At 40.6% G+C, this 18,196-nt stretch overlaps 1 protein-coding gene across 6 annotated transcripts in view; it reads right to left on the minus strand.

Moving 5' to 3' along the window:
- ACYP2 (acylphosphatase 2) overlaps nucleotides 1–18,196 on the minus strand; it is a 343,289-nt gene that overhangs the window by 184,426 nt on the left and 140,667 nt on the right. Inside the window, exon 1 of one of the 6 annotated variants that reach the window (XR_008522138.2) lies at nucleotides 9,349–9,603. The exons of 2 other annotated variants lie outside the window; for them this stretch is intronic. Coding sequence is in view for 2 of the 4 variants with exons in the window: in XM_002812035.4 (XP_002812081.1) it covers nucleotides 9,349–9,490 (142 nt within the window). In the remaining 2 variants the exon portion in view is untranslated. Of the gene's footprint in view, nucleotides 1–1,660; nucleotides 1,685–9,348; nucleotides 9,605–18,196 lie in introns of those variants that run through there. 3 more of the 6 variants (XM_002812035.4, XM_024242452.2, XM_024242450.3) reach the window with 3 other exon arrangements.

Raw genomic sequence — 18,196 nt, forward strand, 5'->3', positions numbered from 1 at the left:
GTGGCTCATGCCTGTAATCCCAGCATTTTAGGAAGACAAGGCAGATGAATTGCTTGAGTCCAGAGTTCAAGACCAGCCTAGGCAACATGGTGAAACCCCATCTCTACAAAAAATATGAATACAAAACGTAGCTGGGCATGACAGCACATGCCTCTAGTTAGCACATGCGTCTTAGATAGCACATGATAGCACATGTGCTTAGATAGCACATGATAGCACTTGCCTCTAGTCCCAGCTATTAGGGAGGATAGGGTGGTGGAGGATCAATTGAGCCTGTGAGGTCGAGATTGCAGTGAGCTGTGATCACACTGCTGCACTCTAGCCTGGGTGACAGAGCAAGACTCTGTTTCAAATAAATAAATAAACAAATAAAAGCATTTTTAACTATGAATGGTAACAATACACACATGCATTTATTAAATCTTAAAACAGTAAGTTTGAGGCACAATTTTAGGTTAAATTCATACTTCTTGACAAACTGGGTGGATAATAAAAGTGTTACCCATTGCTTAAGGCAGTGATAGATGGAAATAAACAAGGCTGAAATAAATCATATATCAAAGATTCAATATGCGCCAGGCGTGGTGGCTCATAGCTGTAATCCCAGCACTTTGGGAGGCCGAGGAGGGTGGATCACCTGAGGTCGGGAGTTCAAGACCAGCCTGACCAACACGGAGAAACCCCGTCTCTACTAAAAATACAAAAAATTAGCTGGGCGTGGTGGCACATGCCTGTAATCCGAGCTATACAGGAGGCTGAGGCAAGAGAATCACTTGAACCTGGTAGGAGGAGGTTGCAGTGAGCCCAGATCATGCCATTGCACTCCAGCCTCGGCAACAAGAATGAAACTCTGTCTCAAAAAAAAAAAAAAAAAGATTCAATATGAACTTAATAGAAATTTAGGTTGTTTTTGGTTACGGATCCAGTGTTTTGAGGGAGAGGCCATGGACACAAGATCACAATCTTTTTGTAATGTGTCCTTTTGTGTCACTTCTTGGGAAAAAAACATCAAATGTAATAATTGTTTAGAATTGTATTTAATATATGAACGACTGTGACAGGCACAGCTAGTTGCATACCCCAAATCCATTCTCCAATTCTTCCCTTCTAACAGAACTCTGATTTTACTTGGGGCAGCAATGTGCCAGTTGATGTTTCCCAGACTTCCTTATAGTGGGGATGGCCAATGAAATGTAAGCCGTATCACTGGTTGGGACTTCCAAGACAGCTCTTCAACAGGGGCTGACTTAGCCAGGAGTTAGTGGTTTCTCCATGTTGCGGTATTGCACTGGTACCCTTTCTTCTCCTAATCATGGTATGAATATTACAATTAGAGCTAAGCGGCAATCTTGAAACCTTGAGGGAGAGGCCAAGGACATCAGAGACTTTGGCCCTGACTTCCCTGAGGCACTTTAACATGCCAGGGGATGGAGGAAGAAGTGGGGAATGGGGGAATGAGGTGGGGAATGGGAAACAACTGGTAAAGGGAAGGAGGGGTGATGGAAATGTTCTGGAATTAATGGTAATGCTGCAAAACACTGTGAATACACTAAAAACTACTGTATATTTAGTGTTATGTAAATTATATCTCAATTTTGTTAATGCCACACACACAAAAAAAGGAAAGCAGAAAACAGGACTATGATGTAGTCCTTCCTACCTCTATTTGTAGAACAAGGGCAGTCATTCTCCAATTTTGCTTACCATACAACCTCCCTGACTTTTTCCTATCACTCCATACCAAAACAACTGCAGTGAAGATCCTCTCGAAGTACTGCAAGTAGAACTAAATGACTGAGCTCTCTCTAGATTTTATAAATTATTTCTGCGGGAGAAAGCATCTTTCTCTCTAGTGGAAATTCCTTCTGTGAGGAGGAGTATCATTAGTGTGTCATTCCTGACTACTTTCTACCCTGCCCTTGTCACACGGACATGCAGTGACTCATCTACTGGGTAAATTTAGAAAGAGAAACATGCACAGCCCCCCAGGCATGTCCTCTTCTTCCTCCTGCTGGGAGCAAGTTACCCACAGGGATCATACTTCTGGCTCTACCCTAGAGCAGCCTCCCTGTGCCTGAAGTTGGGGGTGGCCAGTGTTTAATTCTGTAGTACAGGTCATTATAAAGTCCACTTACCTGCAGATAGACATCACATTCCTAAAACTCTGCTTTACTCTTTGACTTGTCAGTAACTCACACAATGAAGAGAGGTGTTATTTGTTGGGCCCCTCAAACTACAACTCTTATTTTAAAGCCTTGGGAGGAATGCGAGTGAAGGAGTCTCAAGACTTCCAGCCCATTAACTCTGCAAGGCAGTGAACCAAGCAGGAATCAACTGCTCAAAGTTTCATAAGCCACCGGGAATTTTCCCAGAATCTTTCTGAGAGTCCTGATTCCTAGTATGAAGCATACTGCACAACAGATAGATATCTATATAGAAAGAAAAGGTAGATGTGGAGACATTTTTCTGCACTTTATCAGTGTTGGCTGGAACACAGCCCTCTTGGGACAGGGCTTCTGTAGGAGATTTATCTATGGGCTTTCGTGGCCTCCCCATACTTTTTCCACCTCACTTGCTGAAGAGAAGGAAAGCTGATATGACACATGCATGTTTTTTACAGACACTCTGCTCCGGAAACTGGGGCAGACATCAGCCCCTTTGGTGATAGAAGACTCCAGCATGATATGCTACTCAGTCAAGGTCCAGTCCACTACAACTGTACCTCACTTTGTGGAAAGAGGTGTCAGTGAGAAACCCTGAAGGGAATGTTTGCAAAGTAAGTCATACTTTGAATTGACAAACACATACTGATATTTAAAGAAACCTGTGATGAGTTTTAAATGTCAGCACGTTTTCATGTAAAATCCTATTTTTTATATTGTAACCTACCATTTCATCCTGGGATCTGAATGCATGTGTCAATTTTGAATGCAGGAAGTGATCTATATGCTGCCTTACAAAGCAGCCCTTAATGACTGTAAATATCTTTAATTGTTACAAGGCTTTCCTTATGTGGAATAAAATTCTGCCTTACTTAACCTTTCACTATCAGTCCAGGGTCTGTTCCCTGGAGCCATACACCACAGCATCTTTCAAACAGTTAAAACAGCCATCACACTACAATTTCTTCTCCAAGCCGACTATCCCCAAGTACTTCGATTTAATTCAGTTCACTTTTGAAGGCCCCACTAGAGGCGTAGCCCTGTAGGGGATATGAAAACAAGCCACCAGCCTGACCTTCAAAATATTGTCATTATTTTCTAGTGAGAGACACATACACGTGTACACAGATAACTGTAGCTGAAAGCAGAATGATTAAAAGGATAAACACAAAGTATAACTACTATAAATAAAATGCTATAAGAACAAAGACAGGAGAGGGAATTAGAGTTAACCTTATTTATGTTTTCTGATTTTAATGGTGGTCCTTATATTTTCAACCTCTAAAAGACAGCTTTTCCATTTACTTGTCTACATAAGAAAAATGTGTACATCTAAATCATGCATTATCTGACAAAGCCATTTAATAATTCATCCCAGTTTTCATTTTAAGCGATATTTAAGAAATATGGTATTCATCTCAGTGATAGCAGTAGGAGACAGACAAATTCCTAGGTAGACAGGGACAGGTCTCCAGTGAAACCCGACCTTTAAGTGAAACCTAAAACCGAGTTGCCAGTTCCAGGTGGAGCCCACAATCAGAGTGAGAACTTCCTCGATGCCTTTCAGCTAACTGAATGGTGCTTTTTCCAGGTCCACCCATGGAACAATTAGCATACACCCCATTCTGAGCCCATAAAAACCCCAGACTCAGCCTTACAGATGGCTGTCCACTTTCAGGCCCCCTCTCACACAGAGGGCTACCCACTTTGGGTCCCCTCTCTTTATCGAGAGCTTTTCTGTCAGTCAATAAAATTCTTCTCTGCCTTGTTCTCCCTCCAGTGTCCGTGTACCTCATTCCTCTTGGTCATGGGACAAGAGCGAATGGCAGGCACAAAAAGAGCTGTAACATATGCTCATGCTCGCCAAGCTATAGGAGTGAAAAAACCATTGTGTGCCAACATGCCCCCATTTGCTGAGCTGCAGGCAGCAGGACCCAATGAGTTGTGACATGCTCCCATTCACTGAAGCTGCAGGCAGCAGAAATGAACGAGAGTGTAACACTTTCTGGAGGCTCAGACCTCAGGACTCCCCAAGGAAAAGCTGTAACACCCCTTGGAGCTCTGTGGTTGCTGGCATCTCCAAGTTATTGGGCACTGCCACATCCCCCTCATCCAGACACCAGCACCCAAGGTAGAAGTTGGTCATGGCACTCCTGGACCAGCTGCAGGCTGACCGCAGAGCCAAGGCAAGAGCAGGATCCAGACCAGTAGCACAACCTGAGTGCAGTCTGCTAGGCCAAGTGGGCAGAGCAAGCCCAGTGGGCCCAAGGAAAGCCTGGGCAGAGGCGCCACCGGCCATGGAGATTTCTGGCTGGCGAAGTGGCACTGAAAGAATTCTGTGTCATCAGTACTCAAATAAGCTACTCTTATTCTTAAAAAACTCAGTCAAAAAAAAATTCTAAGCACATGTAAACCAGCAGATTGTCACAATGCATTTCTAGGAGTGTCACTAGTCTTACCCTGAGAGCTGGTAAAGCATCAAAGCATCTATACACAACATAATCAATTTCCCTTTCAAATGTTCAGATTATATTATTCTAGATGTAAATATAATTAAACATCTATAGATACATTATAAACCAGGCCATAGTTACAAGCCCTCTAAAAGCACAGGGGCTCAGTCCCCAGCTCTCTTAACCCTCTCCCAAAGTCCTTGATGCACAAAAAGTTGGTGGGGAAAAAACGTGGAGCTCCTTGAGAATGTGAAGATTTTTTAAAGTAGAGGATGAAAAGAGAGAAAAAAAAAAAGAGTAACTTTAGAGTGGAGAAACCAAACACAATCACAGCCAGGTGATCAAGGTTAACATCAACAGTGATAAGTCAGATTGACAGTATATACCCTTGATAGGTATGACAAGAGCAGCACTTCACCTCTGTGGTCTTCCTTCTAATACCCCATTATCCCAGTCTTATCATAACAAAAATATCAGACAAATCCCAATTGGGGAGCATTCTACAAAGTACTTGACCTCAAAGTACTCCTTAAAATGGCCAACGACACAGACAACAAGGTAAGTCTAATAGAATGTCACAGCCTCAAGGAGCCTGAGGAGGCAAGGGGGCTAAATGTATCTGGATGGGATCCTGGAACCAAAAAAAAGACATTAGGTAAAAACTAAGGAAACCTTGAATAAAGTAAGGACTTTAGTTCATAATAATGTATCCATATTGGCTTAAACCAGTTGTATGGTCCCTATACTAACAACACATCATTTTTGGTTGGAAAACATTTTTTGCAATAAACTCAAGTAAGCCAATTTAATTCATTGATCAATTTTCCATACAGGAAGGTTAAAACATTTTCCGTTTTTTCCATGTTCACTTTCATGTCATTGAATCAATTTTCACTGGGAATAGTTTCCACTCAAATATTTTAATGATGACTTTATCAATCCATATTTTGTTCATAATAAATGTTCCCAATTATAGGTTCTTCCACTGAGAATTTACTTTCATGGCCATTATTTCTAACAAGCCAGTTTTCACTAAGATTTTATTATTCCATACTTCATTTTATTTTATTTTATTTTACTTTATTTTATTGTTTCTTTAGACAGTCTCACTCTGTTGCCCAGGCTGGTGGCTCATGCCTATAAGGCCAGAACTTTGGGAGGCCGAGGTGGGAGGCTTGCTTGAGACCAGGAGTTCAAAACCAGCCTAGTCAACATAGTGAGACTCCATCTCTACCAAAGAAAAGTTAAAAAGTTAGCTGGGCATCGTGACTCATGCCTGTAGTCCCAGCTACTCAGGAGGAGGCTGAGGCAGGAAGATCATGTGAGCCCAGGAGCTCAAGGCTGCAGTGAGCTATGATCTTGCCTGGGTGACAGAGTGAGACCCTGAAAAACAAAACAAAACAAAACAAAAACACCTATCAAGGTTCAAATCCCACCTCTTAACTTGTTGTATAACTGGGAAAGAAGTTACTTCCCCATGCTTCAATGTCTCCATCTGTTAAATGAGAAAAACCTTGCAGTTACAGGGATGAGGATTAAATGAGACAACATATATAAAATGTTGAGTACAGAGCTTGGCACATTCTAAATTATCAGGGAATGTCAATGTAGATGTATGTAAATATGTGATGGTGAGTTTGTACTACATACTATGCCTTGATTAATAGTGGGCATATACTCTCTTCCATTTAGCATACTGCAAACTATAGGAATTATTGCCCTAAAGTTGACTTTTTAAACCCCACTATTTATGTATAGTACATTTCTCTTTTCCATATTTTTACTGCTGATCCCAATTGATTATATACCGTGTTACCACTAAGTGCACAAAAGTGGAAGTATATAGTTAATAGAAATACATAATGTAATAGCAGAAAACATCATATAATGGGAAAGCACAAGTTTTAAAGTCAGAGAGATGTAGAATCAAATCCCATTTGCCAACTAAGGGCTTGTCCAAGTTACTGAATCTCTGTGCACCTGTTTTGTCCTTGTTAAAACAGGAATAAGAAATGCATCTCACAAAATTGTGATGATTAAGTAAACAACAGTGAAATGCTCAGCACAAAGAACACCCACAATAAATGTCACACATTCACACACACACACACACACAGAGAGAGAGAGAGAGAGAGAGACTCCTTAACTACTGCCATTTCTCTCTAGTGGACCACTCTGTCAGGTGATCTTTGCCACCACTTTCGTATTTTACATTATGTGTTTTGGTGACTTATCGTGGCAGTTTTCAAAGCAGGATACCATACCCCTGGGTGCAATCAAAGACCTTCTAAAGAGTACAGATCCATGCACAATGTTCAGGGAATCAATTTCCAGGTCTTCAAATTTCACGTATATTCTTTCCTAAAACTGACCTGAGACTTCTTTCCTACCTCCCTTTGCACAATCACCCTTTGAAAGAAAGGTCTCCTATTATCCTAAGTGAAGTAACTCACGAATGGAAAACTAAACATTCTATGTTCTCACTCATAAGTGGGAGCTAAGCTATGAAGATGCAAAGGCCTAAGAATGATACAATGGACTCTGGGGACTCGGGGGAAAGCATAGGAGGGGATGAGGTATAAAAGGCTACACACTGTGTACAGTGGACACTGCTTGGGTGATGGGTGCATCAAAATCTCAGAAATCACCACTAATGAACTTATTCATGTAATCAAACACCACCTGTTCTCCAAAGATCTATTGGAAATAAAAATAAAATTAAACTAAAAAAAGAAAGATCTCTTTACAAAAGACACACTTTTACCCATTCTTAATCTTACCCTGGTACACTGCACCAAAGTGTAAAAACCTCTAGAGTACCAAATACAAGGATAATTCAACTCTTCCTCTAACCAAGTTTCCATAAACACCCCCAGTCTTCTCATTAATAAATTTCTGGCTGAGTGCAGTGGCTCACGCCTGTAATCCCATCACTTTGGGAGGCCAAGTGCAGGAGGATCCCTTGAAGCCAGGATTTCGAGACTTGCCTGGGCAGCAGAGACCCTTTCTCTACAAAAAATAATTTAAAAATTAGCCATGCACAGTGGCACGAGCCTGTAGTCCCAGCTGCTTAGAAGGCTGAGGCAGAAGATCACTTGAGCCCAGGAGTTTCAGGCTGCAGTGAGCTATGATTGTGCCACTGCACTTGCTCCAGCCTGGGTGACAGAGCAAGACTCCATCTCTTAAAAAAATATAATTTAAAAAATAAACTTCTAACACAAATTTACCTTTACATTTTAACAACGTTTATCATACTTTTTACATTTTCATCTAGTGTTTTAAAAATAATTTCAATAATAACTCAATCCAGACAAAAAATTTAATACTTGGAGCTGTTGAATACAATGAGTTCTAAATTTCTCTTCAAAGAATCAGCATGTCAGTATGCGCGGTTCTTTGCGCTCTACTTTAAAGTCTAGCTTCCTCGTTCTCCTCGCCCCTAGTTTCAGTAAACAACCTTTTCCACCAGTTCTAGTCAGTAGTTCACATCTATTCCCCTGGTCACCTGCTCCATCTTGAGTCATCCCTGGTCACCCACTCTGACCTGAATCATCCTGAGTCACCTGTTCTGTAACTGCCCTTCCTGCCAAATTACTCACCCTGCCACTTGGGCTTCTACCCCTGCTCTTTAAAATAGCCACTAGGAATTAGGTTAGACTGTGCGGTCCAACCCTATCCAGTAGGGGAAAGACACAGCAGTAGGGACTACCTGCATCAGGAATAAGAACCCCATCCGCTCCCCTGTTCAGGTGTGCTCTCGCCATTGCTTCATCCGTGATTCGCACCCTTCTATAGAAGTAAAATTGCCTTGCTGAGAAAATTCTTTGAGTGCTAGTTCTTCTTTTTGGCACCGAAGAACAAGCATTTGTTTCTAACAGAGACTTATTGTCAAAGGAAATTAAGAAAAAGCATTACACTTATTCATACATGTGCATACATGTACATATACATATTGCAGAAAAGTATGATAGGGTGAGCAAAAAAAAAAAAAAAATCCTCAAGCAAAACAATGGGGTAATTTGGTGGGAGAAGTGGAATGAAAATCAAATTCAAAGAGGAAAAGAAATGAGTAAAATTTCCAATGGTTGAAGAGTTTTATTTTAAAAGAAGATGGTGGATATTAAATCACTACCATATTTATATACCATTGCATAAATCTCAGAGTGACTTAATATTTTTATTTATAAATATAAATATTTTCAACAAGCCAGACGTTACAAACTTGGCAACTACTTAAACTTAGCATGAAACAAAAACTAGATAATTTCATTCTTTTAAGAGCTACAAAGGGGTCTAAAAAAAGGTTTGACCTCTGAAAAATTAAACCATCTAAACGTCCTTCCTAAAACTCAAGCCGAGCCCAGGTAGCTTCAGTAGCAAGCAACGAGACCACTAGTTCAAAGACCCTCTTCTTTTCCTACCCAACTTCAACCTTCCCCGCTGTGCCGCTTACTCCCGCACCCAGCAGCCGCCCACTTCTGGTCCTCAGCAGTCCCTTCTCCCCTTCTCTCCCCCTCCGCCACTTCCCTCCCCATGCCCCTACTTCCGCCTGTCCAAGTCCTCGGGCGCATGCGCGTTTCGCCTCCCTCCCCGTCGCCGCTGCTGTGTCATGGCTGAGCGGAAGTCCCAGCCACAACGGGAAAAGGCATACTTTCGGTGGGAGGCGCTTCTCACAGCTTTCTCCCCTTCGTCCCATAACCTTTTTGATCTCCCACCGTAGAGGGGCCTCCTACCCTGCACTCTCCCGAACACCTCGTAGTCCACGGATTTGAGTGGCCGGGCGGTAGACATGGCGGCGGCGAGCGCTCTGTTGAGGAGCCGGAGCGGGGCTCGGGGCGCTGCGACTGCGGCAGCCGCGAGAGGGAGGGGACACATGGGACCGCTTGGCGCACCCCGCGCCTGTCACCGGTCCCGGACGCTAGCGCGCCGGGGTCACGCGTCGGAAGCGGCAAATGAGACTGCGGGGCCTGGGAGCGAGGGCCGCCGGGGACGCCAGGAAGGAAGAGGCCGCTGGGCCCCAGGCATCCTAGGCCTCCTTTCCCTGCCTCTCTTCCCAGACTGGGGAGGATGCTGTCTCCACAGCGCTTCCTACCATTTAATTGATCAAGGTACTCTGTTCTCAAAGTTAGAAAATAAAAGCCGGATGCTGTGCCCAAAAAGAGTTGCTTCCCCCAGCTTTATTAAATGTAATTAACAAATAAAAGTTGGGTATATTTGTGGTGTACAAGGTGATGTTTTGACATATGTATGCATTGTGAAATGATTACATCAATGAAATTAACATATCCATTGCACCATTTTTTAATGAAGAGCACATTTAAGATCTACTCTCATTAATTTTTAAGGACACAGTACATTAATCACAGTCACCACGTTAGACAACAGATCTTCAGAACTTATTATTGACACTAACTGAAACTTTGTACCCTTTGACCAATGTCTCCTCATTTCCAACCCCTTTCATCCCCCATCCCAGGTCCCCCGCCCCACTCCATCCCAGCAAGATTTGAAATCAAGGGCCTGCTGGTTTAGTGTTTTGAGAGTTAGTAAATTATTTATGAAATGTTTAGATGACTACCAAATCTGGCGATTTTGAGCCAGCTTTTAAGATAAGGTCTGCAACATCTTGAGCTCTTCTGTAGAGTCAGGAAGGAATTGAGCCTGAACTCATATTCTAAATGGATTGTGATATTTTCTGGGATAAGAAACTTTTTAAAAATATGTAGTCTTTTATGCTAGTGGAAACAGACAAAAGAAAAACACTGTATTCATCTTGTCTGCTGTTCATACAGTTTTTTGTGTGTCGCTTTGTTGTTGTTGTTTTGAGACGGAGTTTCGCTCTTGTCGCCCAGACTGGAGTGCAGTAGCACGATCTCAGCTCACTGCAACCTCCACCTCCCAGGTTCAAGAGATTCTCCTGCCTCAGCCTTCCAAGTAGCTGGGATTACAGGCATGCGCTACCTCACCCAGCTAATTTTTGTATTTTTAGTAGAGACGGGGTTTAACCGTGTTGTCCAGGCTAGTCTCAAACTCCTGACCTCAGGTGATCCACCTGCCTGGGCCTCCCAAAGTGCTGGGATTACAGGTGTAAGCCACCGCACCCTACCTTTTTTTTTTTTTTTTTTTAATGGTCTTGATTATTCTCAGCAACATCCCAATTGCCTAGAAGTTAAGGCTGAATTTTATTTCCTGGTGAGCTATTATAAAGTTTTAATATAAAACCATCCACCACTCCAAAGGATCTGGATGCAGCTATTGATAATCTGCCACCTTCTAGAATTCCAAATCTGTTTACTTGTGAGAATTCGCATTTCTCTATTTGTTGGCCGCAATACCTTTGCATATTTCTCTGCATCTGGCCACACAGTTAAAATAATCCACTGCAATCTGATTCAATATACTGTGCCAATTCTATTAGAGAACACCAAAAATCATCTAAAACTTGGTTAGAATATGGTTAAATCATTTTTAAAGTAAAATATATTCTGGAAATGCTAATGCAGTTAATTTATGTAGTGAAGGTCTTGGTTTATTGCAGAGACCTCACAACTTATCTCTTCCATCTCCCAGTTCATTCCATGCAGACTCTAGCATCAACATAAATTTTAAATTATTATTCTTAATACGTTCAAAATAGAACCTAAGGTCTTCAGCCTCTGCTACCTGCTGATGCAAATCCTGCATTTAAACTATAGTCAAGACACTGTCGGTTATTCTGCTGTCTCAATAGAGAGGTTTAAAACAAAGAACCTCTTCTCTTGGGTCTACTCTATCTGGAATGCCTCCCCATTCTCCAAAATCTTCCCCTATCCTGCTCAGTCACCTCTGCGAGTGGTTACCAGATTTTATCCTAGTTATTTAGTGTGCCTTCCCCACTGGTACAGTCAGCCGTCCATATTAGCAGGTTCTGCATCCATAGATTCAACCAACCTCAAACAGAATTTTTTTTTTAAGTATCTTGGCCTGCACGGTGGTTCACACCTGTAATCCCAACACATTGGGAGACCGAGGCTGGCGAACAGCTTGAGCCCGGGAGTTAGAGACCAGCCTGGACAATACAGTGAAGCCCCGCCTCTATAAAAAATACAAAAATTAGCTGGGTGTGGTGGCCTGGGCCTGTAGTCTCAGGTACCTGGGAGGCTGAGGTGGGAGTAGGATCACTTTTGCCCAGCGGAGGTTGCAGTGAACTGAGATGGGGCCACTGCACTCCAGCCTGGGTGATAGAGCGAGACCCTGTCTCAAAAAAAAAAAAAAAAAAGCATCTCTACTGAACACGTGCAGACTCTTTTTTCTTGTCATCATTCCCTGAACAATACAGTATAATAGCATTTACATTGCATTAGGTATTATAAATAATCTAGAGATGACTTAAAATATACAGGACAATATGTGTATGTATGTTTCTATCAGGAACTTGAACATTCCAGGATTTTTATATCCAAAGGGAGTCCTGGAACCAATCCCCTGCAGATAACAACAGACAACTAACTATACCATAGCTTCTAAGTAGTCACTGACTGGGAAGGTTGACATTTTCCTTTTCTTAATCAATCTTTGACTTTTCTCCACATTTACCCAAGAGAACCCCTGCCAATTATTAAGTAGGTTTATTTGAATTTTGGAAGTGCTATAGCAACAATTGACATTTGCTTAGCTGAAAATTTGCTGCGTCTGCCAGCAGTCTAACATTAGCAAACGGTAATTTTTGTGTACCATTTCAGCACGGATTGCCAATAATATGTGATTCTAAGTCTTTAGAAAATTTAAGCAAATGTTTCTAATATATGTTTTAAGTAATTATAGTATGAATTCAACTTTTATTCTTTTTTTCCATGTTGTAGTCTTTCCAATGAATATTTTAATAAATCACATTAGATGGATAAACCACACATTTTCCTACTGTGAGTCCCTGTTGTTACATATTCAGGCTGCTTCTCATTTTTCACTACCATAAAAAAGAAAATATTTATGCATGTAGCTTCCTTCTCACATATTTTTCATTGAAGTTAGAATATCAAATCAAGGGTATAAGCATGTATTGTTCTTGATATATATTGCCAAACTGTTTTTCAAGGGGCTGTGCCAATTTAAACATATTACTACCAAGACTGTATATGATTATTTGGCTTTTTATACAAACAAATGTATGCAGGTCCTTCACGTACAATGCATGATTAAATTATATGAAGCTTTGGTTTTGTAACCTGAGCAACAGCTTTGGAATAACTAGGCTTTGTGTTACTACTGGTTGAAGTTAAAACCTGTTAATTCCCTTCTTTGAACCCTTTAAGACAATTTGTGTGTGATCTAGGATCATGTTTAAGGTAATACATAGAAAAGGAAAAACCTGGTTATATAATATGACTGTAATAGATGACCAGGCACCAGAATCTGTGAAATAAGGATAGATAATACACATCTACATATGTGTGTTATCTATATATGATAATAATACATATGATAGATAATATGAATGAATCATCATTAACTTTGTCACTGTGATAATGGCATTGTGGGTATATTCTTTAAAGGCCTTATCTGTTAAGAGGCATGTACTGAAATACATAAGGGTACTATGATATAATATTTGGGGCTTGATTTAAAAATCCTCAGGACGGTTTAGATAGAATAAACTTGGAAATGGTGACAGTTTTGAAGCTGGGTCTTGGGTAGATCGGGGTTCATTATACTATTCTCTAATTTTGTGTATGTTTGAAATGCTTACGTGAAGTTTAAAAATAAAATTAAAAATTGAAGAGAATATAATTTAATTCTACGAAATGCCTGACTAGTAATCCTCAAAATTGTCAAGGTCCTCAGAAACAGAGAAAGCCTGAGAAGCATCGACCAGGCACCTAAGGAGACCTGATGACTAGATGCAATGTTAGTATCCTTGATGGGATCGTGGGACAGAAAAAGAACATGAAGTGAAAACTGAGGACATCCGAATAAAGTGTAAACTTTAGTTAATAATGAGATATCGATATTGGTTCATTAATTGCAATAAATATACCATTTATCATTAACAATGGTAGAAAATACTATTTATTAATATTAAGATAATAATAGGGTAACTGAATGTGGCATATATGGGAACTCTACTATATTCACAATAATTTTTTTAATCAACTATTCTAAAATTAAAATTTTACTTTCTGAAAGTTTATTTTAGGATCCTATTATATGTTTTCATAATAACATTTCAAAATAATTTCTCAATGTGGTGCATGAGCAGATTCACTATTTCAGTATACAGGCATATAATTTTTTTATTTTTAAATTTATGTTTTATCTCAATAGGTTTGGGGGAAACGTGATGTTTGGTTACATGAGTAAGTTCTTTAGTGATGATTTCTGAGATTTTTGTGCACCCATCCCTCAAGCAGTGTACACTGCACCCAATATGTATTTGTTTATCCCTCACCCCCTCCCACCCTTTCTCCCACCCGAGTCTCCAAAGTCCAATGTATCATTTTTATACCTTTGCATCCTCATAGCTTAGCTTCCACTTATGAGTGAGAACATACAATATTTGGTTTTCTATTCCTGGGTTACTTCACTTCGAACGATAGTTTCCAGTTCCATCCACGTTGCTGTGAATGCCATTGTTTCATTTCTTTTTATGGCTGATTAGTATTCCACGGTATATGTGCATATATATATATATATATATATATATATATATATATATATACACCACATTTTCTTTATCTACTCGTTGATTGTTGGGCGTTTGGGCTGGTTCCATACTTTTGCAATTGTGAATTGTGGGCATATAATTTAAATTTCGAGGCAACTCTGAAGTCATGCTCAGGCAAAGATAGGACCAAACAGTTAACTTTCAAAGCACTAAAGCATATCTTAACTGGCATAAAGAAGAACAAGTAGATAATCAAATATACTAAAACCTTTATTAATGAAGAGAATGTGTTACAGAAATAGTTCATTTCCAGAGGAAGAAATAATATAAAATGCAAAAGAACATATCTACAAGTAAGGAAAAGTAAAGGAAAATATCATTATAATTAGCATTGAGTCCTTTAGAAAACAGGAAATACGCATCTGAAGGTATTGAGTGAGAAAAAGGTAAAGTTAATATTACATAAGGAGGCAACTAATCACAGACGCCACTGCTTGGACACACCAAGGAGGCAACAAGTGGCAAAGTCAGATTTTGAACAGAGTGTGCCCAGACTCCAAGGTATAGCACCAAGATAGGGAAGGGGAAAAAGGGCCAGCCACTAACTCAGACAAAAAGTAGGCAGGCAACACAGACCCCTTCCTTCCTAATACCCTCCAGGCGTGGACTTCAGCTGGTATCAGGTTTGCTTTTCCTATGGAAGCAAGGAGCCTACCGGGGAAGAGATGCGTCCTGATTTCTTCTTAGTTCACACACACTTACTCCCGAAAAGGCTTGACTCAGATATATCCGCAGGTCTGGGCTAGTGTGACAACAAGGGCCTTCGTGTCTTTAAAATAACTCATCTACTTCATGATGTCCTTGGTGAAGCAGTGGATTGGTACACACATCCATTGCAATCTCCTTCTAGCTGGACTTCCTGTTTCTGTAGGGCTGGAAAGTTTAAAGCTACAACCCCTAGACATTCTTGCAATTAAGATTCCTCATGTGATAGAGTTTCCACCAGCAGAATTACCATTGTAGATGTGGAGGGAGGGTATGAGTGAGGCAGAGGCCATCTGCTGCTGGTTCTGTGTAAGCATAGTCGCGGAGGAGTTTAGTTATTCTGTGCCATTGTTAACTGACTGTTCACTGGCTTGTGGAGCACCAAGCGGCAGGGCACAGGACATTTGTTTTACTAATTAATATCATAGCAAGCTTGGCGGGTCCCAGAGTGGCAGCTTTTTGGATGTGGCAGTTTCCAGACCATGGCAGCTTCTGATGATGGCAGGGGATGCATTATTTTGAATCCAGCAGCTATAGCAACAACTTCCCAATTCAGCAAATGGTTTCCTATTGCAGAATCAGTAGATCCCTTGATGGCCCAGTTCTGCAGTAAAAGTCCATCCTAAAACTTCAGCCTCAAAGTGGATCTCAACTCTGATCTCAACATTTGAATTTCCAGGGGAGTTTATGCCCAAAGGTTTTGACTCACTATGTCAGCAATGGATTCCCGAATTGATATTCTAAAAAAGCAACCCAAATGCTTGTGATACGAAGCTCAGATTGAGAATGAGTGACCAAGAGCCTCTTTCATTAGCCCTCCCAACAACTTCATAAGCCATTTAATGCCCAGTGTTAAACAATTTCTGTTTAAACTGACTGGAATGGATTGTTTTTTCAGTAACTGAACCTTGACCAATGCAATGTCTGGGGCAAAATCTTCACAATAGGAATAGAACAAAGGTTAGGCAGAATGAAAGTTCAAATATGCCATCCCTTTCTGTCAATAGAGGAGCATTAAAATTTCCAATACTTACAAAGAGAAGAAATAAAGACTGTAACAAAAAAAAAAAAAAAAAACAAGCTAAGAATAGTAATGAAACCAAGCTTAGAGCTGTTGAAAAATAAATTGCTGTTGAAAGATTATAGAATAAATAAAGGCTTAGGTAGCCTGTATTCTGCATATTAGTCACATCATGCTTATTTATTTTTACTATCTACTTGGTTTGCAGCTATATTATTTTATTTTGGAAAAAAAGATGAAAGAATAACATTAAAAAGGACACTTCTAGCATGCGAGTTAACAAACCATAATTTCTGGTCTGTTGCTGCCACCTACCATCTATCCAAGGCAAGGCAGTTCCTGTGGGTAGGGTTACTCTTTCAGACTTCAGAAAGCTAGTGCCACCTAAATGTCTCTCATTTCAGTGACACACTTCTAAAATACTTTTAGGTGCATGCTAAACCCCTAAATGACAGGCTGTTTAATTGCTGTTAGGACCCTTCACTCAACAGATGACTTAAATATTAAAGTATCTTGACCATGAATTACAATTAGATATGGATGTTATAAGAAAAGCAAAACTTGGCCGGGCATGGTAGCTCACGTTTGTAATCCCAACACTTTGGGAGGCCGAGGGAGGCGGATCACGAGGTCAGGACTTCAAGACCAGCCTGGCCAACATAGTGAAATCCCATCTCTACTAAAACATACAAAAATTAGCTGGGCTTGGTGGCGGGCGCCTGTAATCCCAGCTACTCAGGAGGCTGAGGCAGGAGAATCGCTTGAACCCACGAGGCAGAGGTTGCAGTGAGCCGAGATCATGCCATTGTAGCCTTCAGCCTGGGCAACAAGAGCAAGACTCTGTCTCAAAAATGTGTCTGGTAAATGTTAGTTGAACTCTTATTATATGAGACATTATGTTGACAGCATATGCATCTACTACATCCTTTAAAATTAGCTTTTCGTAAAGACTGTGTCTCAGAGATCTCTTGTTAAGTAAATAAGATGGTTTTTACCTGGACATAGGAAGCTTTTTGCAGTATAAAAATATTTCACCTAGAATTATTTACTTTTCATCCTTACTCATAAAATCTGGTATTTGTCTGGGAACGGTGGTTCACACCTGTAATCTCAGTGCTTTGGGAGACCAAGGTAGGAGGATCACTTGAGGCCAGCCTGGGCAGCCCATCTCTACAAATAAAACAATAATAATAATTTTAAAAATTAAAAAAATTAAATCTTATGTTTAAAAGGTTGATAATAGCGATGAATGCAGTACAGTGTCAATAATTCAGCACTTAAAAACATTTTGCTGATTGACTATATGTGATTTCCTTTTGAGTCCATGAATAGTACATTAACTTATATTTGCAGTGGCATTTTATGATTATTATGACACTTTTATATACCAACTCCGATTTTATATTTACAGGTACAGAACTTAGTAGGACAGGTACTATACTTTAAAGACAAAGAAATAGTCTTAGAACATTTAAGGGATTGAACCCCATCTAGAATCCGACTTTTTGCAGAAAAATTCAGTGTTCTTTCCACTCTGCCACACTGCCTTCAACAGTCTTTCATTCACTCATTCAACAGATGTTTACTGAATACCTAGTATGTGCCATGTGTAGGTGCTGGGGAGAAGGTGATGTTTCATTTAGTAATAGGGGCCAGGCCGCAATGGCTCACGCCTGTAATCCCAGCACTTTGGGGGCCTGAGGCAGGAGGATCTCTTGAGCCCAGGAGTTAGAGACCAGCCTGGGCAACATGGCAAAACCCTTCTCTACAAAAAATACAAAAATTAGCCAGACATGGTGGTTTGGCTGTAGTTCCAGCTACTCGGGAGGCTGCACCTGTAGTCCCAGCTACTCAAGAGGCTGAGGTGGGAAAATCACTTGAGCCAGGGAGGTAAGCCATGATCATGCCACTGTACTGTAGCCTGGGCAATAGAACGAGACCCTGCCTCAAAAATAAATAAATAAATAAATTTTAAAAATTTGGAGATAGGGGTAGATTAGGGCTTAGAGAGGTTGTCTGGGAAGGTCTCTGAGGAAGTGATCGCTGAAGAATGGATAAGAAGAAACCAAGAAGAAAGGTGGGAGAACTTAATCCACGCAGAGGGAATAGCATGTAGAAAGCTCAAGTTTCCCAAGTAGGAGAAACTGAAAGAAGC

Source organism: Pongo abelii, chromosome 12 (assembly GCF_028885655.2).
Source record: "Pongo abelii isolate AG06213 chromosome 12, NHGRI_mPonAbe1-v2.0_pri, whole genome shotgun sequence".
NCBI lineage: Eukaryota > Metazoa > Chordata > Mammalia > Primates > Hominidae > Pongo > Pongo abelii.